At 43.7% G+C, this 26,138-nt stretch overlaps 2 protein-coding genes across 5 annotated transcripts; both read right to left on the bottom strand.

The window, feature by feature from the left end:
* Positions 1-9,666: 9,666 nt before the first annotated feature.
* fut9a (fucosyltransferase 9a) lies at positions 9,667-18,058 on the bottom strand. 3 transcript variants are annotated; one of them, XM_072689011.1, is made up of 4 exons: positions 17,668-18,058; positions 16,820-16,965; positions 15,755-15,906; positions 9,667-13,436 (listed from the first exon to the last, which is right to left on the bottom strand). In XM_072689011.1, the coding sequence occupies exon 4, from the start codon at positions 13,426-13,428 to the stop codon at positions 12,349-12,351; it is 1,080 nt and encodes a 359-aa protein (XP_072545112.1). In that variant the 5' UTR covers positions 13,429-13,436; positions 15,755-15,906; positions 16,820-16,965; positions 17,668-18,058; the 3' UTR covers positions 9,667-12,348. The 3 variants fall into 3 exon arrangements, with proteins under 3 accessions (XP_072545112.1, XP_072545110.1, XP_072545111.1); XM_072689009.1 differs by lacking the exon at positions 16,820-16,965; XM_072689010.1 differs by lacking the exon at positions 17,668-18,058 and having other exon boundaries at positions 16,820-17,660.
* A 2,441-nt stretch (positions 18,059-20,499) lies between these two features.
* Positions 20,500-26,138, bottom strand: manea (mannosidase, endo-alpha). 2 transcript variants are annotated; one of them, XM_072690244.1, is made up of 6 exons: positions 26,012-26,138; positions 24,221-24,861; positions 23,545-23,654; positions 22,853-22,929; positions 21,005-21,228; positions 20,500-20,890 (listed from the first exon to the last, which is right to left on the bottom strand). In XM_072690244.1, exons 2-6 carry the CDS (start codon positions 24,750-24,752, stop codon positions 20,592-20,594), a joined length of 1,242 nt encoding a protein of 413 aa, XP_072546345.1. In that variant the 5' UTR covers positions 24,753-24,861; positions 26,012-26,138; the 3' UTR covers positions 20,500-20,591. The 2 variants fall into 2 exon arrangements, with proteins under 2 accessions (XP_072546345.1, XP_072546344.1); XM_072690243.1 differs by having other exon boundaries at positions 20,500-21,228.

Below are 26,138 nucleotides of genomic sequence, written 5' to 3' on the forward strand. Positions count from 1 at the left end.
TCAAAGCCACCAAATCACACCGGTCTTGCAGCCTCAAAAACGTCAGATATGGAAGGCCAGACCGAATCCATGCAGACGCCGAAGCCGCATTTGTGAACATATTAGCTGTTCATGTGTATGTATGTGTGTGTGTGTGTGTGTGTGTGTGTGTGTGTGTGTTTATGAGAGCCTGTAGGCAGTTGCTGAAGGCTTAGCGTGAGCCAGTGCCAAAGGCTTGCTGGTTGCCAAGCGTCTTAGTAACCACTGACATTGCCTTGGCTTGGCTGAGCATCAGCTGAAAGGAGCTGTGAACCGATTCTCCACAGCCAGACTTCCTAGAGAGGGGATTTCTTTGACTTTATCCAGCCATGGCTGAATAAACATGACATTCATCAGGAGCAAACCTTCCCTGCGAGCTCAAGACTTATTAAAAGGCCGTGAAACACTGAGCTAATTGCGTTTAAAAACTCGCGAGCCTTTCTTGCGTGCTTTTGCACCGGAGTTGGGGGTGTGAAGCGCATCCAACTCCTTTAAAAGTGAATCTTTGAGCATGCGGTGGTTTCATTTTTCAGCCAGATACACAGGCAAAAATAGCTCAGTAGCTGTGCAGCACTTCAGCAGCCTAATCTATCATGCCTACACGGCACAGTTAGTTTTTTCCCAGCTAAAGCAGGACTGGAATACCGGCTGCTTCAGTAATGCACAGCATGACTCTGTGCATCCTTATCGTTTCCGAGCGTTCATGTCTTTTCTTGCTAACATGCATACCGAATGTCAACACGATCTGCTGCGTTCAGGAGCGGACATGCGTTCTGATCCGTCACCACGGGCTTTCAGCTCGGACATATCGAACAGCGGCCTTTAGCTTAATCTGGGAGGCTGGTTTATGGCTCCTCCCATAACAAACAAACAAACAGACGGAGTTGCTAGGCATCACTGATATGATCTTATGGCTTATGTCATTGTCATTGGATGCATCTTTGTGTGGATTTAGTTGTCTGTGTGTGTGTGTGTGTGTGTGTGTGTGTGTGTGTGTGTGTGTGTGGTGTAACCTACAATGTGGGGACAAACAAGAAGCTAAAAATACTGAGAGGTAAAACCACTTGGTTTTGGTTACACAGGGTGGGTTTTGGCAGGGGTGCTGTATGAGGGGATGGAAGGGGGTGTGGGGGGGAGGTAGGACAATTCTTAGGGCCTGTGGCTGACAGGGGCCCTAATTGGCGGATTTTTTAGAGTTGTGGGGCCCAGTGTAACTTTTTTTTACAGGTCCCAACATCCCTGGCAGCACTCCTTGGCTTAGGTTGAAAGTTACAATGATAAAATTCAGTTTTTCTCAAAGGCCGAATTCATAAGGCTACAGCACACCTACATGAGCTACCTATGCCAACTAACAGAAACTGCATAAACCCTAATAACAGCTTATTCCAGCTAGATTCAGCCATCCTGATACCTGCTGAGGGGACATTACAGCAGCCTTTACGACAACTGATGCGATTAGCAGAGTACTATGGTCACCTTATTGACTTGTGTTTAGTAATGTCTAAAGCTTAGAGGTATCTTTGAACTATTAGTCTATTCTAACTAGCTGAGGTAGGTTCTAACTTGCTGGGTAAACAGCAAAGCACTTTTGTAAGTCGCTCTGGAGAAGAGCGTCTCCTAAATGCCATAAATGTAAATGGATTTATAAATGTTTGAAAAAAAAAAACAATAAAAGTTAATAAAAGTAATTATTGAAAAAGTTTTTACAGGTAAAGATTTACATGTAAATCTTCCAATATTTTATATGTATTATAGTTTTTCTATATACTTCATATATATTATATATTTATGTATAATAATTATAAATGAACATATTTATAAAAATGTTTAGAAATGTGTTAAAATGTGTGGTATGTGTTTTTACAAGATTTTCCTATAGTGGAAATCTTTCTATAAGTGGAATACATTATGTGTTTTTAACAGTTTTTAGGTGGTAAAATTAAAAGTAATCTCTTTATTAAAAAATGTAATAACATTTTCTGTCTTTTCACGCAAAATGACTGTAGTTATGCTGAGAAATTAATGTCAAATACAGTCTATAACTAATCATTTTAAAGTATTGTGACATATGAGTGTTCCCATAATGTTTTGAGGTGCCTTTCGGATTTCTAGTAGTAGTGGTTGTGTTAAGCATTATCGGTTTGTGTTTGTTTTATGGTCTCAGAGGCTTTTTCTGTGGTTGGTTAGGTGTTTTGGGTAGTTTTAAGTACAGATCACCGTCATAAAGGTAACTGAGCTGAGGTATAGTCTTTCGGGGGGCGTGGTAACACTATTGCTGTTATAACTCTTTGTGATTTAGCAAAGGATTTTATGTGAAGTAGTCTGATTTAAACCTCAGACGTTTAGTCTGGTCTGATCTTGATGGTTGAAGCTGGTAGTGAAGAAGATCACCATCATGGCCAGATCCAGAGAGCTCTCTGAGAAGGGTGGAGATGCAGAGTGAGAGTCTGGGAAGGGCTTTAAACAGATCTCAGAACAGTTAGAGATCAGCCGCTGTTCCACTGTCCACTAAATCATCTACAAGAGGAACAGCTGACCAACATGACCAGGTCAGGACTTCCTAGCAAGTTCAGCCCAAGAGCAGAACCACAAGATGAGTAAAGAAGCCTCCAACACTCCTGCAGTGTCATCAGGGTAGCAGGTAGATCTCACCTCAGCTGATGGTAAAATAAAGCGCCTGCCATCAGGAAGTGACTGAACACGTCTGATGTTAATGGGAGGTGATCAGGTCATCAGGTCATCAGATTCAAACCCCTCACTCTGGCCTACAAAGCCAAGACTGGACCAGCCAGCCCCTCCGTACTTGATGGCGATGGTCAAAATCCTGATCTGCACCAAGAGCCCTTCCAGCTTCAAGTACGGCTCGGCTCGACCCGCCATCCTTTAAGATCCACGGAAGACGAGCGTCCAGACTTTTTACTGTCCTGCACCGAAGTGGTGGGACGAACTTCTCCTGGGTGTCCGAACAGCAGAGTCCAACGCTCGCTGTCTTCAAACCCAGACTGAAGGCCCTCCTCTTCTGAGAGTACTCAGGCGAAGAGAAGAGTACTATGGTCTCCATATTGCAATAAAAGAGAAAAACAGTCCAAGGGGGTGAATATTACTTATATCTGGAGGTCAGTGTTTGTGAACCCTGGTCCTGGAGGCACCCTGCCCTGCATCTCTAAAAGGACTAGCTAATGAGCTGATTAGTAGAATCAGGTGAGTCTGGAGCCGAGAATGCACCAAAATGTGCTATAGGTTATACATATGCAACATTTATGACCCCCCCACACACACACCTCCCAAACATTGACAGTAAACAGTGTGTGTTCGTGTGTCTGCAGCACCTGCCTCAAAACAAAGAGAGGCGGAGTATGAGGAACAGCTCTTCAGACTGGCCTCAAAACATCAGCAATCCCAGACAGGTCTGTTTAGCTGTTGACTGAAATGCAAAGCAGCGTCTTGCTGATTTCGACTGTTTCTGTAAGCCTGGGCTGGAGAGAGAGAGAGAGGTAGAGAGAGGTAGAGAGAGAGCTTTGCTGCTTTGCTGTTTTGCTGCTTTGCGCTTTACAACTAATCTTATCAGTGCTTAAAGTGCAGCTCCGCTTCTCTGACTCTTATCTGAAAGCCATTACCTCTGAGAGCGAGGTGTCAGTGACTGTTCAGGTTGCATAAAGAAATCTGTTGATTTAACCCCTTTCTGATGACGGGCGAGCAAGGGCGAAGGCCTCAAACTCTCCTCTCTGACTAACAGAGCAATGTTTCACAGGCCAGGCAGCTGCTTAACCTGGTGCTGACAGCATAAGTGGAGCCGTTGGCTGGCCATCACTGTAATGACTGACCTTGCACAATCCGGTCAATTGGAGCCCGGTGATATCCCGGCTGGAACCGGATACGGCTCAGGAGAGACGGAGACAAGGAGGCACAGTCGAAAACCTGCTTATGATCCTGCAGAACTGTACACCCCTTCGGAGACCGTCTGAAGTGGTGGTGTCATCCAGACCCCCTCGGAGATGGCAATAGAGCGAGTGTGGGACAGAGCACAGACATCAAATTCACCAGGCCGCAGTTAACTGATGCTCTCTGCCATTCTGCACCAATAATACAGCTCTCTGATGACCCCACCGCCCCTAACTCCCCCCGAGTCTGAAGAAATGAAAAGATGTTTGGGATCACGCTGCACTGGAGAGTTTTCTTCAGGGAGTCTGGACCAGAGATCATTCCCAGACTGAAATGTGCTGCAAAACAAAGAGCACCACATATTTTATTTATGTGCTCGGCCTTTCATCATGTAGCAGATTCTAAACGCGAGGCGGGCTTTCCCAGACCCGGATTAAGCGAAATACTTTTAAAGGTTTTATTGACAGTGGAGAATCTGTGTGGACATTAATCTGCATCCGGAAAACAGGCCCTGAATATAATGTAGCAGAAGAACATTGGGATTCGTAATCCCGGATATTTATGTACATGTACATACAGAGTAATCAAGCCTTCAGCACGAGTACACATACACATGCTCCCAGGACGTGGGGTCATACGTCATACATATGTCCCATATGTATTAATAATAACATGTCCTGTATGTACTGCAGTGCCTATTAAAGTGTATAGTATTCACCCCCTTGGATGGTTTAGTTTTTACTTTTATAAATGGAAACAGATATGTTTCCATAAAAAATATAAAATATTAAAAAAGTGATTGCATGAAAATGAATATGTGCACCTTTTGTAGTCTGTGTGGGTAGGTCTTAATTAGGCTTGTACATCTGGACGCTGCAACTTTACTCCATTCCTCTGAGCAAAGCGAGGGAGAGTTTCTTTTTAAGTCCAGCCACACATTCACTGTTGGATTGAGGTCTGGGCTTTGGATTAACTGGTCTTCGGTCACTCCAGAGCATTCACCTTATTATCTTTAAACCATTTCTGTGTATCTTTCGTTGTGTAGTTCTTGGGTTCTCCTGCGGACTGATTCAGGAATCAGGCCTTCCAGGGCCTGCTGCCAGCGCTATGCTTCACAGTGGGAATGGTGGCTTTGTGGTGATGTGCAGTGTAAGATGTCCACCAAACATAGCATCTAGTCTTTTGGGTTTTTTTTCCCATCTCATCAGACCAAAGAACCTTCTTCCAGTTGACCTTCCAGTTGGAGTCTCCCACATGCCTGTGGGTAAACCGTAGTCGAGATTTTAATTGCCGCTCTCCCATAAAGCTTCAACTGGTGAAGAACCTGGGCAACAGCTGTTGTATGCAGAGACTCTCCTATCTCAGCTGCTGAAGCTTATCACTCCTTCAGAGTAGTCCTAGGTGTCTAGGTGGCTCCCTCACTAGTCTCCAGTCACTCAGCTAGAGAGGACGGTGTGCTCTAGGCAGATTCATACATTCATTCTTAATGATGGATTTAACTGAACATTCTCTGACTGACACTCTTCAATAAGCTTTTCTCTGAGTTGCATGGAGTGTTATTTAGTCTTCATAGCCAGGAATACTGATAAACCAGTGACTGGGCCTTCAGGACCATCACCTGAGAAACATTCATTTACATTTACAGCATTTAGCAGACACTCTTCTCCAGAGCGACTTACAAAAGTGTTTTGCTATTTACCCAAGAAGAACCTCAGCTAGTTTGAATAGACTAATAATTCAAAGATCCTCTAAGTTTAGACTCTACTAAACACAAGTCAGTAAGGCAACCACTCTGCTATTCGCCCAAGTCCTCTCAGAAGAGGAGAGTTCCACTTCGGTGCAGGACAGTAAAAAGTCTGGACGCTCGTCTTCCGTGGATCTTAAAGGATGGCGGGTCGAGCCGAGCCGTACTTGAAGCTGGAAGGGCTCTCGGTGCAGATCAGCTTTTGACCATCGCCATCAAGTACAGAGGGGCTGGCTGGTCCAGTCTTGGCTTTGTAGACCAGAGTCAGGGGTCTGAATCTGAAGACCTGGGCAGCAGCTACAGGAAGCTACAGTGAAGAGAGAACGTAGCAGTGGAGGGACATGGCTGAATATTCACTGCACTCATTCAGGTGATCTCCATTCCACTAGCCATGTTTACATGCAGCCTGATAATAATCGTTAATAATCGGACTAATAGCTCTATCGCAATAGAACGGTTACATCCATGTATATCCTCAGCTGGGATAGACTAGTCTGAACGAGGCCATTCCGAATCTAATTTCCAATTCCTATCCAATTAAACGAGGTGGGTAATCCCTTAAATAATCCATTCAATAGAAGAATAACAGCCATGTAAACACCTGTATCCGATTACACTCCTCAGTCGGTAAGTCTAAGTACGTCCCCTGCATTTGCAAGGCCACAGCATCGCGCATTATCACTCGAATAGGGACTTTCAGAGTTTGTCTGTTTCAACCTTGTCATTACGAAATTTTGTTTCCACTCCAAATCTGGGAATTCCTTGAGTACGACTCTCCCCCACCAGTCTCTACTGAGTACTTTCATCCAGAGGTTTGGCGTCATCGGCAGTGGGACTGCAGGACGTGACCTCTTCCCCCCTGCCCTGTCTTTAATGAGTGAATGTGAAGAACACTTTCCTCAAGAGTCCGCCATCATTTTAGAGCAATCACAAAAACAGACACACCAACTGGAAGCTCAGGTACTCTACACACGGCCTTTACTTTGCTTGTAGCGTGTCTGTAAGCAGAGCTTTTCCTCAGGCTGTGAGAAGAGTATACATCTAAACACCTCAGTCTGATTCTGTAATCGTAATAAATTCACAGACTAACTGTGAGAATACTAACTATGCATGACTTACTGTCACTTAAAAGGAGACGACTAGTCATGCATTAACTTATTTCATATTAAATATTTGTATTTCATTTTAATTTGCGAGTGCGGACCACGCTAGCTGAGGCAAGGAGGAGAACTTTAGAAATTTGGGCTGAAGTTCTGGGGGGCTTTGAGCTGATGGGACCCGAAACCAGACCCCCCTTGCCAGGTAGAGGTTGAGTATGATTGGATGATCAGGAGGAGCAGGGGCGGTGGTGAGGTGCAAATTTTCATCACGAACAAGAACGTTTTTATAGTGTGTAGAAATGGAGGGGAGGAGTTTGGGCGTGGTCCTTCTCCCAAACTTTATTACATTACATTTATTACATAACTCCACTTGACATCACCTTGCTGTTCCAAATTTACAAAAGCTCAATGATATTGACCATAAATCATGTTTCTAAAAGCAATAAATAAATAAAAAAAACATCCAAGGGGCTGAACACTTTCTATAGGCACACTCATCATTAAAGCAGCGGTCCTTAAGATTTTTTCATTTCAGTTAAAAGCCAAAGTCTTTCTGAGTGAAACTATTGTAATTAATAGTGTCAGTGTGCTGCGCCACCACATCCCTGCAACGCCTGATATATTAATTCTAAAATCAATTCTAATCTGGTTGGTCTGGTAGGTTTTGTGGTCGTTTTCCTGGTCATTCCGTCACTTCCGTCACACACACAGCCTCTAGAAGAGGATCCAGCACCGCTTGCAGGTTATCTGAGCTCCCACGACGCTGCTAATAGCGCTGATTCAATCAGAACGGCTGCTGCATATGTGGAGAAATCAGAACCTCAACCTCAGTCTCCATCAGCTCCTCCACCCACAGTCCAACCAAAGAACCTGACTAAATGAAAACATGCAATGCTTAGACTGAGCCGCTCTGAAAGAAGACCACAGTGCACATTTTAATATTTACTCTCCCGCCGTGCTCGCTGCAGTTACACATTCTCACCACAGAGGTCTCTAAATCCCCAAATCCGCAAAAGGGAGTGAAGGGCAGCTGGCGATTAGGTTCAAAAGGTCAAAAAAAAAAAAACTGGCACAATTGCCCCATTCGTTATGTAATAATATGTATCATATCATCGTTGTCCAATAAAAAACATGTACCTCCAAAGAAAAGGGACTTTACAAGAGAAGACTTGAAACTCTTGAATCTCTTTCCAAGTAAATTAGAGCATTTCTATTGGTCCACCCATCCAGAATGAATGACACAGTCTAAATAAGCAGCTACAAGGTTCAAGTAATGGAGACACTGGACATTTTCATTGGACAGCGGCGATTCGTAATGTCATACCATGTCTCAAATTGTAATATTTATTAGGTAATCTATAAGTAATAATAACATGTTCTATATATATTATCGTTATGCAACTTGGAGATCTCGACCAGCGGATCTATGGCAGCCTTGCTTTGCTCTGAGCAGCTGTTAGCCGTGATGTGACTGGGGCCTCAGGGCAGGCTGAGTAAACTCAGTGGGTTCAGGAGGATAACTTCAAAATGCCAGGCTATCACCGGCCTGCGGGGTCACCAACAACAGCCGGAGGATTTGATGGTTAGCATGGCAATATTGTCCCATTGGTGTCATCAATCAACGCACAGTGCATGTGGTGGGCTATTTATACCGACTGAAAAAAACACACAGATCATCGGAGGGCTGTAACTGTGGTGTGGGCTGCAAGCTGCTGGATGTGCAGGTCCTATTATTCCATGCACTCAAATTCCTCTGACCTATTTTGGAGGTGTCTAAACCGCAGCCACGAATGTACAGTTGACTGGAGGCTGCGCTGGCTTGACAATATGTGGTACTTCAGGCAAGTGTGGATTGACATTAAACCAATACACCAATGAAAGTCCACTTTGGCAGCTGACCACAGGTTCGATGAGGACCAGACATTATTTGTATGGTGGTTCTGGTACGAGGGTATCAGGCACAGCAGTGTTGTCAGGTTCAGAGTGGGTCCACCACCCAAACAAATCCAGCAAGAGTAGCTCCTCGGTCAGAAACTCGCCCCCGGTATGCATCAACAGGTGAGCCACAGTGTCTAACTTTACATCAGCAAGATGGAGCTACACTATATGTCCAAATATTTATGGACACCCTTGTAATGAATCCACTGAACTGTGTACTTTACGTTACACCCATTGGAGCAGATAAGCATGAACCTATTAGCACCTAATGTCTAATAATAATCAGGCGTGGGCTACAGGGGTATAAAGCCCCCCAGCATTGAGTTGTGGAGCAGCTCCATTCAGTACTTTTGGGATGAGCTGGGTGGGGTGGTGGTCATCTAACGCTCCTGTGGCTGAATCCAATCAAATCCTCACAGTAATACTCCTCCAAAATCTACTCTAAATCCTTTCCTGGGCAGTAGAGACGGTTACTCCAACAGAAGAAACTACATGAGCAGGTGTCCCAATACATTTGTCCATATAGTGTACAAGGGATTGGTTCCCAATGTGGTTGTCCAGTGTACACCAATGAGCCGATTCAACAGATCCAAACATTCAAGGCATGGACTCCACAGGTGGCACCAAGACCAAGAACATTAGCAGCAGATCTTTTAAGTCCTGTAGGTTGTGAGGTGGGCGGGGCCTCCATGAGCATCAATGAGAGCCTTGGGTGCCCAATGAACCTGCCATCGGTTCACCGGTTGTCCTTCCTTGGAGCACTTTTGGTAGGTGCTGACCACTGCATACTGGGAGGAACACCCCACAAGACCTGGTGCCTGATGTTCTAGAGATGTTCTGACCCAGTCATCGTCTAGAACCTCACAGTTTGGTTCTGGCTTGCCCAAGAACTGACTGTTTACCTGCTGCCTAATAAGTAGATCCACATTTCTACCTGTGTTTTAACATCCATCATTCACAGCTCACAGTTTAACACCGGTGTAATTTCATGTTGTCACTTTATTTCCATGACACTAACAGACATCTACGGTAAATCATTTGGCAAACAATGTTTTGGCAGAGTATTTTGCAATGATCGGCTCAAGAGGCGCTCCAGTCCTTTTGCACGTAGGGAATGTAGGTCATTTCCGATGGGAGTCCGTAATGCATAGAGAACACACTCCGTGTCACCAGCCTACATGTACGAACCAGCAGGGGCACCGAGTCAGAAACATACACCACTAACAAAGTCGAAATGCAAAGACCGGTTTTTAAAGGGAACAAAGAGTTCACAGCGAAAGTTTGTGCGAGAGAGAGAGATAGAGAAAGAGAGAGAGAGAGAGAGGACAGTGATACAGTACAAATGTGTTCCATGAACGTAGTCAGGAAGCAACCTGTTTCACAAAAGAAACGTGTACATATACAAACACGAAACCATAAAGTAACGTTTCTTTTTCTCTCTCGCTTTTCTTCACATTTTTTCCCGTCCCTTCTGAGACGTATTCTGAGTCAGAGCGAGAGCAGCCACTGTTGCAATGAATCACGAACTCTGGGATAGGTATAAATGCCAACTCTCAGATGAATTTCCTCTGGAAGGCATCAGTCTGATAGTGTCAAAAGGATTAGCGCTAATCCTCAAACCGTCCATTTTCCTTGGGAACGCTGCCTTTGCCGGAGGAGAATGGCCTCGCCGTCGTCTACGCCGGCCTTTTTTCATCTCCTCCGTATTTCTGTCGCCGGGCCCCATCTTGCTGAAGGCCCACTTTCCTCATCACGCCTCAGTGCATTCAATGTGTCCTCACAGTATCCAACAGCTACAGGTTAGAAATTCCTCAGACGGTTATTTACAGTACATACAGAGTGATCGCGGCCGATGATTCTTCGTCGACAGACATTAGATCAGAAAATAGAACTGTGTACAGCTGGCGTCTTTGTGGTTTCTCCAAAAACAAACAACAAAAGGTCCAGTTTGTGTTAATTTCACATCTGAATGTTCTGGACTGTTCCCAATGGCACACTGTTAAACCAGCAACACCTTCTGTTAAAATCCGCTAAGGTTACAGAACGCTGAAAAAACGGTGCTTTCGGCGGCTCCTGAATCAAATAAGCATCGACACAACAAACTGCTGTCTTCACCTTGGGCAAGAGTTGCCCTGATTGATCACATTTTAGTAAAGCAATCGATTGAGCCAATTCTGACTCAAAGCACTGTTTTTTGAGCAAAGAAAACACTGGCATGTCGCAGCATCCTCTCACTGATGAAACAAGAAATGGCTGAATCCCATAATGGATTCAATGCAGAGCCTAATTCACTCTTGTTCCAGCATGGAGGAAAAGCAAACGTCCAAAGAAAGTCGGTTCTCAGAGCTCTTCTGATTGGAGGTGGCTTTATGAATCCCAAAAATCATCACTTCTCTTTCACTTGAATAAAGCCTGCTCTATCGGCGCTAGGAGCTGAAACGCACCGCGTTTGGCCTGTGCTTGCTTTTTTCGAAATGCGTAAGTACGTTCTTTGTATAGCTTGTTTTATAGCTTTCCTTGCTTAGAAGTTCGGAAATAGTCTTTCGTGATCTCCTTTGAGAAGGAAACCTTTGGCACCATGTTTGCGAAGCTTATTTCGTGAGTTATTTCGCTATTATGTAGGGCTGCTTTCCCCTCCATTAACTTATTAACGACATCTGCAGTGAGTGTAAACCTAATATAAAATCCTTGTCTCAAAAAACACGATGAAAACATGGACTGAAATCATGCACTTGGCCCAACCCATATGGTGGCATTTGCTAAAAGATTATCTGTATGCGTGTGAACGCTGCAGTCCCACGCGCTGCCATATGCATACTGGACTTGTGCTCTCGATTCAACATTTTACCATCTGTTAGACAAAAGATAATGCAACATTTAAATATTTCAGAAGATGAAAATGTACAGTACTGCGATGCATTCCCAGGCGCTGCGTGCTACCACCGTTCGAATGCAGTGAAACACTCTTGCTGGCAATAAAAACTGAACGTATTTTGCGGCCGATTAAAAAAAGTAATGACAGTGTTGCGTTACGTATCACTGCAGTCCAAACATGACTCTCTCACACGTGTGGCTGTGCAAGTAACATCCATACCAAAATATGGCGAGAGCAAAGAAAGGCAGATATTTCCAAAAACAAACAAACAAAACAAAAAAAGATTGCACACGTTACAGCAGATGGACTATACTCACAATTTTAGTTCTGTAAACACTGCATAGATGACTGACTGACGAACACAAACATCTACACCACATCAGAATGAAATAAATAATACACAAATATTTCATATTCAACAATTACATGATCAATTTCTCTGTGGCGATACCTTTAAGGTGTGGTTAACAGCAGACATACAGCATGTGCATGTGGATCGCCCTTCGTAATCACATTAAACAGGTGTCTGCATGTTCATTAAATAAGAAGGCAGTAAGAAAAACGTACAGTAGCAAATGTCATCACATAATAAAATACGTTCTTTGCATTCGAATGAATAAATATGGAGGATGGTGTAAACTAAGCCTAGCAAAATAAATTAACATCTACATTTTACAAAAATAAAACCAGGCAATCTATGTGGCTCGCGGGAGACCTTCGTCTGAATCGAATCTGAATGAAATCGAGCTCTCGGACGCTGATTCAACCGAACTCCAGATATCGGCTCATGACTAACCCCAATACCATTTGTCAAGATTATTAAAAGCCTTGTACTCGTTGTGCCTTCTGATGTAATCGCAAGCAAGGCATGTGTGTTCGGCCCAGAAGTAGGCTTTCTTCACCTTGAAGTGCTTGCGCCAGTCAAAGTACCTCAGGTAGAGCTCCTCGTTCTTATCCAGAAACAGAAGATACTCAGCCAGCTCCTTTGGGGAGGAGAAGTCATCCACGTGGACGAAGGCATCGCCCTCCACGAAATTCTGATAGTTCTCCCTCGGCGGGCCCAGAACGACGGGCACCGTGCCCACGGAGAGAGGGTTGTACAGTTTCTCTGTGATGTAGTCTTTGTGAATCGAGTTCTCAAACGCCAAGTAGAACTTACAGCTGGCGATCGTGGGGAAATAGTCCTGGTCGGAAATGTACTCCCCGAACGCTTGCCCGTACGCGTGGATCTCGATGTGCTTGTACAGTTCATTGTAGTACTTCACTCGGACATGATCAGGGTTCCAGTTGCTCACGATCCAACAGATCAACTTGTTCTTGCTGGGCGGCACGAAATCTTCCTCTGATTGAGATGCGACGATTGCTCCGTAAGGCACTTCGATATCAGCGTCCTGCCGATAATTCAGAGTCAGGTTAAACAGGTTTTCGATCCCGGGTAACTGAGATGAATGCGACGGCGACTCGAGGTTCATCCAAATCCATTTCTGAAGGGGAGGCCGATGTGCTGGTGGCATGTTGGATAGGTCAGTGCTGATGTCCCTGTGATGGATAACGACGGCATCGGACTTGTTATAAAGGTTCCGGTCAGCAGTGACGAAACAGCCGTCGATGCTGAACAAAGAGCCGCAGACGTTCAGGTCGTAGGTTTCCCCGAAAGGCCACAGCCAAACGAGCACCGTGGTCTGGTTCTGTTCGCTCCTGTTGGACAGCAGGCTCTTTACCCGGGCAGTGGAGGTTTCGGATTCAACAGGGCCTGACAGCCAGCTAGTGGACGGTTTGATGTACATCAAAAACAAAGTCACAAAACAGCCCAGTAAGAAGGTACCAAGCAGAAGGGGTCGTAGAATTCTGTGGGTTGGTGCAGATGGCATACTCTGGCCTTCATGAAAGGAAAAAAAAAGTATTACTAAAAATTGTTTGGGCAATTTGCACTTTATACATTTTCTGTTCATTTAGTTTATATATTGTCCTATATATTTGTATTTATTCGTATTATCTCTGTGTATATTCATTCCTTATAGATTTGATTGCATTTCCTTTTGTATTTGCCTTATTAAATACATTATATCTTTTATTATCTTCGTAACAAAATTCATTATTTATCATCTTTGTTTTCTTGCCACTATACAGTTATCAAAGTATTGTTTATGGCTGCATATGTGAAAAATAAACTTTAATTTAATTTGCTGGGAGGATCAACCATAAGAAAAGGGAAAAAATAAATTTATTATGTATAAATAAACATATTTGACTCCTTAATTGATTGGGGTTTTCCAGCACCACTCAATCTTTAGTCTTAGCAAGTGTATTAGTATAAAATTAATTGAAGAGTAGTGTATTAATGTATTAGTATCATTTTAGAATTGGTAACGGTATCAATAGTAAAATCTAAATGCCCACACTTTACCAAAATTAGGCCGTATCCTAAACAGAGGTTGGGGGGTATTTAGTTATATTTACTCAAGCAGAATTTTGATGGATTTGTACTTTTCTGAGAATCAATCTCTACTTTTAGTCAATCTATAGAGAGAACAGGGATTCATTTATTTAGCAGTCCCGTTTAGTCATTACCTACGAGTTCCTTTTTTAAATTATAGATTGAATTTGATCATATTACATGATCATGTGACTATGGGTGGGTACTATTTAAAGTTTTAATACTGATACTAAAACTAATTACAATACCTAGCACTGGCCTAAACTAGTAATATCAGAAACTGTGTGGTGCTGGAGAGGAGACACTCAGTGAACTAAAGAATAACCTGCGCTGATGTTAACAGCACGACTATTGAAATCTTGAGGAATAATATCACAGTCATACATAAGTACTATGCTTTAAAATGAGCTGTTTTTAATTTAAGATAATCTAAAAATAAGCTATGCATACAACAAAGCCACTCAACAGTCCACTGCTCAAGAACTGATATTTGGTATTTTTGTAATTAATACTTCAGTCTGTACTAGGGCTGCACAATATATCATTTCAGCATCGTGATGTGCACATGCGCAGTAGTCACATCTCAGGATGTGCAATGTCAGATGTAATATCAAATAATATCAAACACATTTTGCTACAACTTTTTTGCTGCTTGATACCAAAGCTAAATCCTCACTGTTCTCATTCGAGCACAATATTTCTACCAGAGCAAGTTTATATCTACCTATTATCGTTTATTTTAGTCCAGAGTCCATTATTAACCTTTTTCAGGTAAGTTCTGGCTACCTGTAATTATACGCCCAGACTTGAGTTCTGTATAAAAATTCGAGGAATGTGAAATACTCCTACTTATAAAAGTACTACGCTTTAAAATCAGCTGTTTCTAATTGAAGATCTGAAAGTAAGCTATGCAAACTACAACTACAGCCACTCAATAGTCCAGATTTAGGAACAAGCATACTTATCATTTTACAGCTCAAGTACTGAAAGTGATCAACATTGGGCCGATATCGGCATACAAAAGGCTGGATGGGATATCAGTGAGGATTAATGAAAGAATCTAATCCAATCCTATAAGAAAAATCTATCCTGAAACTGCACACACTCACACCGTGTGATGTGATGTTTTAGCTCTCTGGTTCTTTATGAATAGTAATTGAGTATCTGAGTAGTTTCAGATGATCTTAAACGAAAAGAAGCTCATTTAAAAGCTTAGTACTTATATACTGTATATATATATATATGATAAAAAACTAAGCAAATAACATTGCTCATCTGGTATCAAGACTTCACTGAGGTGCTGGAGCCAAAAGAAGAAAAAATATATGTTGTGGCATTTCCAGTGGCTGGACTGGTTTTACTGTTTTACAGAGTTGGGCCAATGTAGTGTTAGGAGTCTTGGTCCCACATGGTGTGGTAGCTCACTGGCAGGTAGTGGTGCTACCCCCTTGCCCGATGCCCCACCAACCACCAGCTCCTGCTCTAACACACCAACTACACTTGATTTCAGCTACTGAGCTGAAGCAGGTGTGTTTGAACTGGGTTGGACACCAACCCTCCAGAACAAGAGATGAACATGCCTGTTTTAGGGAAGAGTCTAACGCACCGTTCCTGGTCTGAGAGATGCTGGATGGTCTCGAGCCTCAAGCTGTTTTTTGGGAAGGTACTTCTACTTTCACTTGGGTCATTATTTCACATATTACATATTATTATTTAGGTATGTTCTCAGGCCACTCTACACCTGTTCTTCTAGATTTTACCTGGTAGGTTTGCTGTTGCAGGCAGGGAAAATGATCTTGTGAAGCAGGTACTACGTTTCAGACCCTCTGCTTTTTTAGCTACAAAGAGCTGCACAGATTTGAGTCTCCAGGTGGTCCAGTCTTGGAAGGGCGGGTTTTCTCAGCGTGGATCCCTTCAGGAGAGATGAAACAATAATTATCTCATTGCCTCTAGGTCTATATCGCAAAACAAACAGCAGCAGCATAGCATGAACAAAAGTGTACCAGGACGCTTCGCTCAGAAAGCCGTCGGTAAAACAATAAACGAGCCCATTTATGAATTCGTCCTACATAATAAAGGAAGGGATGGGAGTATTTTGTGTGTGTGTGTGTGTGTGTGTGTGTGTGTGTGTGTGTGTGTGTATATGTGTGCATGGGAATACTGCCATCTTCAGGAGAGCTCCATGAGCAGCCCTCTCCTGCAGGACTTGCAGAGATGCATATTGCATGAAGACGTACCCAAACAACACATAAGAGCATGGAGGATGAGATGCTGCTCATTTTTTGCCTCCGTCCTGCCGCAGTTCTTCGTTACGTTCAGTCAGCAACATCTCGGAGAAAGTTCAACGGCCCGCACTGAGGAAAGGTCAGCAGCTGAGGCTGCTGTACGTTTCTAATGAAGAGCTCGGCACCATTTTTTGGATCATTTTTGTTAGTGGCTCTTATCTGGAATAAACTCATGCGTTGACAAAATGGGACAGCTGTTTAAAGGCTTATCAATGCACACACCAAATCCTCTTAAACTAGGGTACCAAATCACTGCATTCTGCTTTGAGGTGACGACGAGACTCTCAGACATGGCATAACTGAGACTGTATAGATCTGGACATGTATTTGGCAGATGGTATAAATGCATTTAGATATAGAAGAGTTTCCGAATTTCATCTGATGATGATGATGATGATGGTGTCTCTTGGGCCTGCGTTACCGCCATATCCGCTGCCCGTATGCTGCTCTCAGGTGTCATGACTTTCCCTTTGGGATTAATAAAGTGATTTATCTATCTATCGATCTATCTATCGATCTATACTTCCATATTTGTCTCACCTAGCACCCGTTTACTGCTTGCTTTCCTCTGCATCTATGGGTCACTTCCAGGCTGCATCCGATACCCCTGCACATTACGCACGACATACACAAAGCCATGAGGGAGAAGAGCACAGCACCATGCTGGCGTCCGGCTGCCTTAAAACCTTAAAAAAAGAAAAGCCCAGCCATTTCATTCTGGATATACTGTGATGTATTTAGGGCATGATGATGATGATGGTGGTGGTGGCGGTGGCAGTGGTGGCGGCGGCGGTGGTTGTAGTAGTAGGCTGGAGCTCACGTGGAGGGTAGAGAGAGAGAGGAAGACAAGAAAATGAGCAAAATTACACCACATCTGCAGAAAACAGTAGAAAAGACACTGCTGTTATTCTTATAATTATTGCTAAATACACCATCCACTGTCCTGAGCTCCCCATCATGCCTGCCTGCCTCCCTGCCTGCCTCCCTGTGTCTTCTCAGGCACTGAGGACATCATTTAGTCCCATCTCTCCAAGGTGAGCCTCATTTCACAGAGCTGGCAACTGAAGGTCATTTAATCAGTGCCATCTCAGTGGCTTCTCCTCGTTAGGAAGACATAAGACATCGATTTAAAGCCCATTTTGAGGGGAAAACGCCTCGTGTGGTCCCTATAAAGGTCGCCAGGATGAGCCTGGGCTCGTCTGTGAACGTGTTGGTGCTCAGAAATGTGGAGAAATGTGGAGAAATGGGATGAAATGAGAGGAAAATATTATAAAATAAAAATTAATTAAATACTAGAGGCTGAATTTGATCACCCCCCCCTTTTCTCTCTCACAACACACACACACGTTAAGGCAGGTGCATGGAGAAGGAGAGGTCCGCTCACTCACCATTCCCTTATCTGAGGTAAATTAGCATCGTGCTAATCGTTTTTCGCCTTCATCGTACCGTCAGATTCCCGCCATCACACATCTGCTCAAACTCCTCAGTGGCGGTTTTACGACCGTTATGGCTAATATCTGACACGGCTAGCTTGGTCCCGGCGATCCTCTAACCCATTTCAGCTCGATTTAGCCGTGTTTCGCGTTCAATTACACGACAGAAATCGCTGCTATCGGCACATAATCTACGGAAAAGAGCCCCCGTCGACAGCGCGAGCTGGGATTGCTGGCTGCCCACGCGCCAGTTACCTTTCCACTGTTTACCGTTAACGTTATGCCTTTTTTTTTCCCCACCCGCATTCCAACAGGTCCCGCCTCTCGCCGTCTGCGATTGGCTAGCTCCAACGCGCCTCCCGCGCTGTAACTGGCTGCCGGGGCGCACTCGCGAACCCGACAGCCAATCGCAGCGCGGCTGCAGGCGGGTTGGACCGCAATACGGGTGGGAAGTGAAAAACAACGCCAACCTTCCAATGCGGCTCTGTGAAGCGTGGATTGATCTGCACCCCGGTGAAGCGGTGCAACACTGGGGATAGATTTGATGCATGGGTAGACTCGGGTGAATGCAAGTAGACGATGTTCAGATAGACATGAGGAATAATAATAGGGAATGTTATAATAATAATAATAATAATAATAGCTGCGTTTTCCCGAGCAGGGACATTCAGAGGAATTCAATGGCACCGTTCCCTGCAGGAATGGGAGACATGCACAAAAGCAAGCAGGTTCTGCAGCTGATCATAGAAAGTAATTAATGAGCCATGAACTTTAATCAGAATTTAAACCATCAGCTTCATTAACCCTTTATTAGTGTGTTAAATTACACTGTCTGAAGCAGGGATCACAGAGAAAGTGTGAGGACCAGGTTCTCCAGGTCCTCCAGGTCCTCCAGGTTCTCCATGTTCTACCAGTACCTGGTTTTAGATGGTCAAGGTGATTAAACAAAGCTGGTTGTCCAAGCAAACCCCACACAATGCTGGTAAACCAACTGGAATAGCTGGTTGATTAGCATGGTCAGATTGGCCAAGCTGGTCCTCAAGCTGGTCATGATGGTTGACATGTGTGGCCAAGATGTTCATCCATGGGAAAACGAGACTTAAGCTGGTAAGCAGGCTGGTTAAACTGGTTGACCATTATAGGGTATGCTTTCTGATGGATTAGCTGGTAGCTGGTCTTCAGATTGGTCATACTGGTTGACTACTTTGGCCAAGCTGGTTGACTAGTTTGTTCAAGCTGGTCATCCAGAGGAAAACAAACCATTTGCTGGTAGGCAGGCTGGTTAAACTGGTTGACCAGTATAAGGAATGCTTTCATTAGAGTCTGATGGAATAGCTGGTTGATTAGCATGGTCAGATTGGCCAAGCTGGTCCTCAAGCTGGTCATGATGGTTGACATGTGTGGCCAAGATGTTCATCCATGGGAAAACGAGACTTAAGCTGGTAAGCAGGCTGGTTAAACTGGTTGACCAGTGTAAGGTGTGCTTTTATTTGAGTCTCATGGATTAGAGGGTTGACCAGCTTGACCAAGCTAGCCATCAAAATAACTGACTAGTTTGATTAAGCTGGTCATTCAGGTTGACTGGTTTGGTCAAACTGGTTGATATGTGTGGCCAAGATGATGGATTAGCTGGTAGTTGGTTTTTAAATTGGTCATACTGGTTGACTATTTTGGCCAAGCTGGTTGACCAGAGGAAAACAAACCCTATGCTGGTAAGCAGGCTGGTTAAACTGGTTGACCAGTATAGGGTATGCTTTCATTTGAGTCTGATGGATTAGCTGGTTGACCAGCTTGACCAGCTTGACCAAGCTAGTCGACTAAATAATCGACTAGTTTGAATAAGCTGGTCATTCAGGCTGACTGGTTTGGTCAAACTGGTTGATATGTGTGGCCAAGCTGTTCATCCAGAGGAAAACAAACCCTATGCTGGTAAACAGGCGGGTTACACTGGTTGACCATTATAGGGTATGCTTTCATTAGAGTATGGTGGATTAGCTGGTTGACCAGCATGCCCTAGCTGGTCTTCAAATTGGTTATACTGGTTGACTAGTTTTGTCAAGCTGGTCATGCTGGTCATACTGTTGGACCAGCATGGTCATGACAACCAGTGGCATTATACTGGTGATGCATCTCATTATACACAGAGATAAAAACGAACCACACATATTCAGTTTAATCTTTCCCTTTTTGTTAAATGTGGGCAGACAGACAGAAACTCTGCCAAATATAGGCCTACTGCAGCAACTGCTCTCCAGTTATAACATTTCCATCTACACTAAATGGACTAAAGTATTGGGACACCTGCTCATTCAATGTTTCTTTCTGAATTCAAGGATTTTAAAAAGAGTTGATCCTGCTTTTGTCGGAGTAACTGTCTCTACTGTACAGGGAGGAAGGCTTTCTACTAGATTTTGGAGCAGAGCATAGCTGTGAGAATTTGATTGCATTCAATGACAAGAGTGTTGGTGAGGTGAAGATGTTGGATTTTCGATCACCACCCCACCTCATTACCCCCAACTCCTCAACTCATCTCAAAAGTATTGGATGGAGCTCCACCATCCATTATCCCAGAGGTCAGATTTCCACTAGAGGGGCTTATATATAGATCTTTTTTTTTATTTTCTTTAATTATCTTTTATAGTCAGCAATGGGTGCAACTTAAAAGTAGCTGAATTCATTGATTAAAAGCTTAACTAATTAGGCCCTAATGACTGTACAGTGATCACAATCAATGCAGCATTTAAAATCTCATGTACTCTGATCATATCAAGAACAACCGAAACTGGGTTAGGTTTTAATTTCTTTATTAAGATTAAGATCAGTCTTTCATCATTTGTCACTCTTGCCAAGTGTCTGTTCTCATCATTCAGTTTACCCACTTATTCCAGCCACTTCTCCAGCTGTTCGGTGAATCTCTTAGCCCATTTGCGTGTGATCTCCAAATACGCAGTAGGTTTGTGAGGAAGGTAGTCCAAGTAAGCCATCCGGCCTCCTGTTTTAGGGATGGCCGCCTCAATCTGAGTGCCTTCGTGCCACTCATTAAACGAAGTAACGGAGATAATCCGTGGCCTCGTCTCAACCGCTGCACTAAAGGAAGTCTCGTAGTACCTCCCGTTGATGCGGTTCCTCGTATTCTGCGCGTTCCAGGGGCGAACGCTGATGTCAATATAGCCTGGACCTACACTAGGTATGAAAATCAAGTTGTTACCATCACAGAAGTCCTTAATGGACCTCCAGTTATGGTGGGAGGAGCCGTAGGAGAAGCCGTTAGTGGCAAAGTAAGTGTACATGCCGTCAAAGCCAGCCGCCACGATTTCCTTCTTGTGCTTCTCCTCCACGAGCAGGGCGATGAAGATGCCGTCGTATGGCGTGTTCCTGATGCTCCTCTTGCCAGTAGTCTTAAGCATCTGCGCCCAGATATCTGCGCTCTGCAAGTAGGAGTCATAAATATAGAAGAGTGGAAGGAGCTTCCCGGTGCGCGATCTGTATCTGTAAAAGGCAGGATGGTCTCCATACCTGTGTGAGAAGAACATGAGGACCTTGAAGAAAGGGGTGTCTGCTGTTGACATACAGCACTGCACTTTATCTTATCTACTTATCTGCTCAGAATGGCCCAGACGTGTTTGAAGGGTCTCTCTCGTGATCTGCCAAAAAGACAATGCGAGACCCCACACCACTCATCAAGCCATGGAGTGGGCTGAGGAGTGATGAAGATGTCATGGCAACACCGTCACCAGATTTAAACCCCATTGAGAGCGAGTGGGACTGTGTTGGGAAACGTGTGGAGAGGAATAATTGAATCGCTGTCAAAAACTTTCAATGGAGGCCTGTTTTTTACGGTATTACGGTCCATGTTACTACGGTAACAGCCCCTAGTGACGGTTATTTGATTAATTAACGATTAATTAATCAGCAATTTTCGAAGCTGCTAGAGCTGCTGCTCAGTTGGCTCAGTGTTTTGAGATCTCCTTCATGTTGCTTTTATGCCCTAGACAGGATCGGGCACATGGGGTCACATGTCTACATACGCAGTAGTGTGTTTTTAAGGGGACACACAGTGGGGAAAGTACTAACATAATTTATGAAAATGTATTTAAAAAATCATAATAATAATCTAAGAAACTGTCGTGAGCAAGATTATGTCCATTAGAGGTTCTGAATATCGACTTTAATTCATTTTCGATGAACAGCCCAGCCCTATATGCATGGGGTATGCATTGACGTCCCGTTCCCGTTGGAACGCGCCCCCTTCAGACGGACTTAGTGGCACAACATTAATACAAGTCTGAGATAAGACCAAAATTGAACTCTCTGGATGCCGTAATAATACACACCATGTTTGGAGGTCACACAAGGCGCTGCATATCACCCCAAAGGCACCATACCAACAGTGAGGTTTGCACTGGCCCGCTTCATATAACTGAAGGACGGATGAATGGACAAATGTACCGAGTCATTCTTGACAGGAATCTGCTGTTGTCTACCGGGACGCTGAAGTGATGTGGACGAGGGTGGACATTTCAGCAAGACAACGATCCCAAACACACAGCCAAGGAAACTGTCCATCGGTCTCAAATGAAAATCTATGGACTGAACTAAAGCACATAGAGTTTATAGAAGGAGCCCACGGAAGAGTGTTCGTGTGGAAGAATGGGCCAAAATTACACCTGAGCAATGCACACGACTGGTTTCTCCATACAGGAGGCGTCCTGAAGCTGTCATCAGGAAGCATGTTCAACACTTTCTCCCTGTGTGATTTCTCATTATTACACATAACTTCATTTATGGACCTCTTTTATGGGTTGTTATCGACATCTAGTGAGAATTTCATGTCAACAGCACCTTTAGAAATATATTTATTTTAAAATAAAACAAATTGGTGACCAATACATATTTCACCCACTGCATCTAAGCTTAGAGGGATTCTTTGGGTTCTAGCTGATACAAACTAGCTAAGGGTATTTCTGAGTAATCGTGAAGCACTTTTCAATGTAAGTCGCTCTGGAGAAGAGCGTCTGATATAGGCCTTAAATGTCATGTAAATAACAAAATAACATTAATAAATTAACATTTCAATATGAACCATATAAAAAAGGAAACATTATCATATATGAAACAGATATATGTAACAGATACTCACTTCTCCACAATGTATTTGATATTTTCAAGCATGCTGGTGTCATCCCTCCCTTTGTATGGCTCAATATGAAAGACTACCTGTAAAGGAGAAGTGCACAGATTTGAATACAGGTCTGAAGTATCTCCTCACAAGCCTCCGTCCACCTGAACACCTGAACACACTCCTCTGCTGCTGTGTTCCCTCTTCACTGGCTTCCTCTAGCTGCTGCCCAGGTCATCAGGTCATTTCAGACCCCTGATGATGACCTACAAAGACAAGACTGGACCAGCCAGCCCATCCGTACTTGATGGCGATGGTCAAAAGCTGATCTGCACCAAGAGCCCTTCCAGCTTCAAGCACGGCTCGGCTCGACCCGCCATCCTTTAAGATCCACGGAAACGAGCGTCCAGACCTTTTACTGTCCTGCACCGAAGTGGTGGAACGAACTTCCCCTGAACCCAGACTGAAGACCCTCCTCCTCTTCTGAGAGGACTGAGTGTGCAGAGTGTAGAGTGTGTGGAGGACTGTGTCTCCAGACTGACTTCTGTATTTAGTAGAGTCTAAGATTAGAGGATCTTCTGGATTCTAGTCTTTATAAATTAGATAAGGGTCTTTACTGAGCTCTTCTGTAAGTCGCTGGAGAAGAGCTTCTGCTAAACGCTGTGAATGTACATTTAAATATGAATGTAATGTAAATGTAATGTAAATCATACCTTCACTTGATACTTATCAGCTACTTCCAGAATCAGAGGCATAATGTCATCGACTGGTTTGCCATTATCGTCCTCCTTGCCCGGCGGGTACCAAGACACTGCGAGGACACCTGGAAAGGAATACTGTGTGACTGTCAAGCAAAAACCGTGTATCTCCATTTTTGCTGATTTTCACTTTTTGACATAATGAGAATCTGGCAGTTGTTCCTTATATTGTATCAGAATTTGATGATGAATGGACCAATAGAAATTCTCCCAAATTAATTGGAATAAAATCGTTTTACACTGACTTCCACTGAAAGAAGTTTTTTTCCCTTTCTTTTCTTTCACATTTACATACAAAATCACACAATACAGGCTGTTATTCCCATAATTAATTATTATTCACAGTCATTGGCAAACAATTGGGCACCACAAGTTAAATTAGATAGTACTGTTGGTGTAAATAACTACACATCATCTACAGGGAGAGCATAGTAGCTACTATATACTGTACACATGGCCTATATCATCACTGTCCAGTAAAAAATAAAGGCTTGGGCCGCCCCTTTACTCAGTTTGTAATTGATCACCAGCAAAGAGCACCAATATGGCAGGTGTTTCTGATAAAATGGCCACCAACTTTAGGTAGAAGGTAGGTGTACCTAATAAACTGGTAACTTAGTGTGTCTCTTACCGATGGCCGCAGTTCGTAGCTGCTGCATATGAGCCTCTATTACAGACGGGTCTCTAGAGCTGTATGCACCCAAAGCTGGGTAGAAGTTGGCTCCAATATCATCTGGAGGCTCGTGTCTTCCTTTCGGGTATCCTGCAGCCACCTTAGGGTCCCAGTGTGGCAGGAGAGGGTGATTCCAGTGAATGTACTGACCATCGAACTGAGGGTTTCCATACCAAATGTAGTAGAAAATGTGTATGTTGTAGTTCGGAGGAGGGAAAGCGTCAGCCTCGCTCTCCAAAACCAGCTCCTTCTCTTCCGGAGCCTTCCTGGTCATAACGTCTGCAGCTCTGGTATGAATCTCAAAATCTACCCTGTTTTGCTGCAGACGCTGTTCTTCTCCATGACCTTTCTGAGCAAAGGCCGCCACACCGAAGGAGTCCACCGCGCCGTTGTCGTCTGGGATCAGGGTTTTCAGAACGACAGCGATTACAAATATGAGAAGGGCCAGTGCAGTTAGGGTGACGCAGGATTTACGCCTGAACCTGGCCATTCTTCTGGAAGATGGTCCATTCCAGAGTGGGCAGCTTTGCGAGGTGGGCTTTGCTGATTGTGCTTCTGACGTTCTGAAGTCTTTTCTGGATCATGTTGTTTTCTATTTGCTGTGGAAACAAGAGCATCGGGTGAAATCAGATACAACACGGGTGCTTGTTTCATTGTTTACATTCCTATATTTTAAGCAAATTCCATTCCTTTGATTTTAACAGTGTTACACACGTACGGTATTGTATCCCGGTATCGTGAATAAGCTTGTGGTTATTTTTCTGCCTTGTTTTGGGACCCACAGCCCATTTGAGTGTTGTTGCTGACCATGCGCATCCCTTCATGACCACTGTTTACACTAGGGATGCACCGATCTAATATTAGGATCGGGTATCGGCCTGATATTAACAAAATTAGCTAGACTGGGTATCGGATAATTAGGCCGATCCATGGAACCAGTCCTTTCTTTTTAATTTGTTGGTGTGAGACAAATAAATAAATAAATGACAAATTACAATTTAGTACATTTATATCTGTGTTTATTGGTTCTATTAAATAAAGTAATGTTAAAGTCAATCCTGATTCCTTAAGTCTCTCCCACATGGTAAGATGTACGGCTTATTAATTCAGCAATGGTATCGGACTGGCATCGGGTATCGACCGATATGCAAAGTTTATGTATCAGTATCGGTATCAGAACTAGAAAAGGCTGGATCGGTGCATCCCTAGTTTACACATCCCCCTCATGGCTACTTCCAATATGATGATGCACCGTATTACAAAGCAAATGACTACTACTATACTAGTCCACTATACTGTAAATACATATACTGGACTGTAAATCCAAAATATTGATGAATATGTAAAAATTAAATATAGAAATTGGCTGATTTTCTCTTGAATTTCACTTACTTTTATTTACCTCTGCTGATTATGAACTTGATGACCCACAAGAGGCCCACATACTCTCATATATGTACAGTATCAGGTATTACTGTAGCTTACAGAAAAGCATGGGATTACTGAAAGGCCCCCAATTCATATATGGTGCAATCATGGGTCATGGGGGCCTAGGGATGTCTGCATGCAGGGCAGGATCCACATTACCTGCTTGCATGTAGGTGAAGGTCAACCTTCAAACCCATATCTGGCTATGACTTAGATTAGAGATTAGATTATAGGCATTTTTAAACAGTCAAAACAACCATGTATCCATGGTATCAATAGCATATTAATAAGCAATAAAATAATAATATGATAACTAGCTACCTTAAGTAAGGGGGTCTTGCAGCAGGGGTCATCGCACTGCCCTGGTGTTGCTGGTATTCTGTATAAGCATTAGAAATCCCACTGATCTCCACAGATGTGTACCAGGAAGTGTCAGAGCTACAGTGTT

This window comes from Salminus brasiliensis, chromosome 10, assembly GCF_030463535.1.
Source record: "Salminus brasiliensis chromosome 10, fSalBra1.hap2, whole genome shotgun sequence".
In the NCBI taxonomy this organism is placed as follows: domain Eukaryota; kingdom Metazoa; phylum Chordata; class Actinopteri; order Characiformes; family Bryconidae; genus Salminus; species Salminus brasiliensis.

What these genes read in the sequence shown, in the direction of transcription:
- manea (XM_072690243.1), bottom strand. Translation starts at nt 24,752, where the DNA reads ATGGCCAGGTTCAGGCGTAAATCCTGCGTCACCCTAACTGCACTGGCC. An exon ending in GCTACGAACTGCGGCCATCG is followed by an intron (nt 23,655 to 24,220) that starts GTAAGAGACACA and finishes ATTCCTTTCCAG; the next exon opens with GTGTCCTCGCAGTGTCTTGG. An exon ending in ATCAAATACATTGTGGAGAA is followed by an intron (nt 21,229 to 22,852) that starts GTGAGTATCTGT and finishes CTTCTCACACAG; the next exon opens with GTATGGAGACCATCCTGCCT.
- fut9a (XM_072689009.1), bottom strand. Translation starts at nt 13,428, where the DNA reads ATGCCATCTGCACCAACCCACAGAATTCTACGACCCCTTCTGCTTGGT.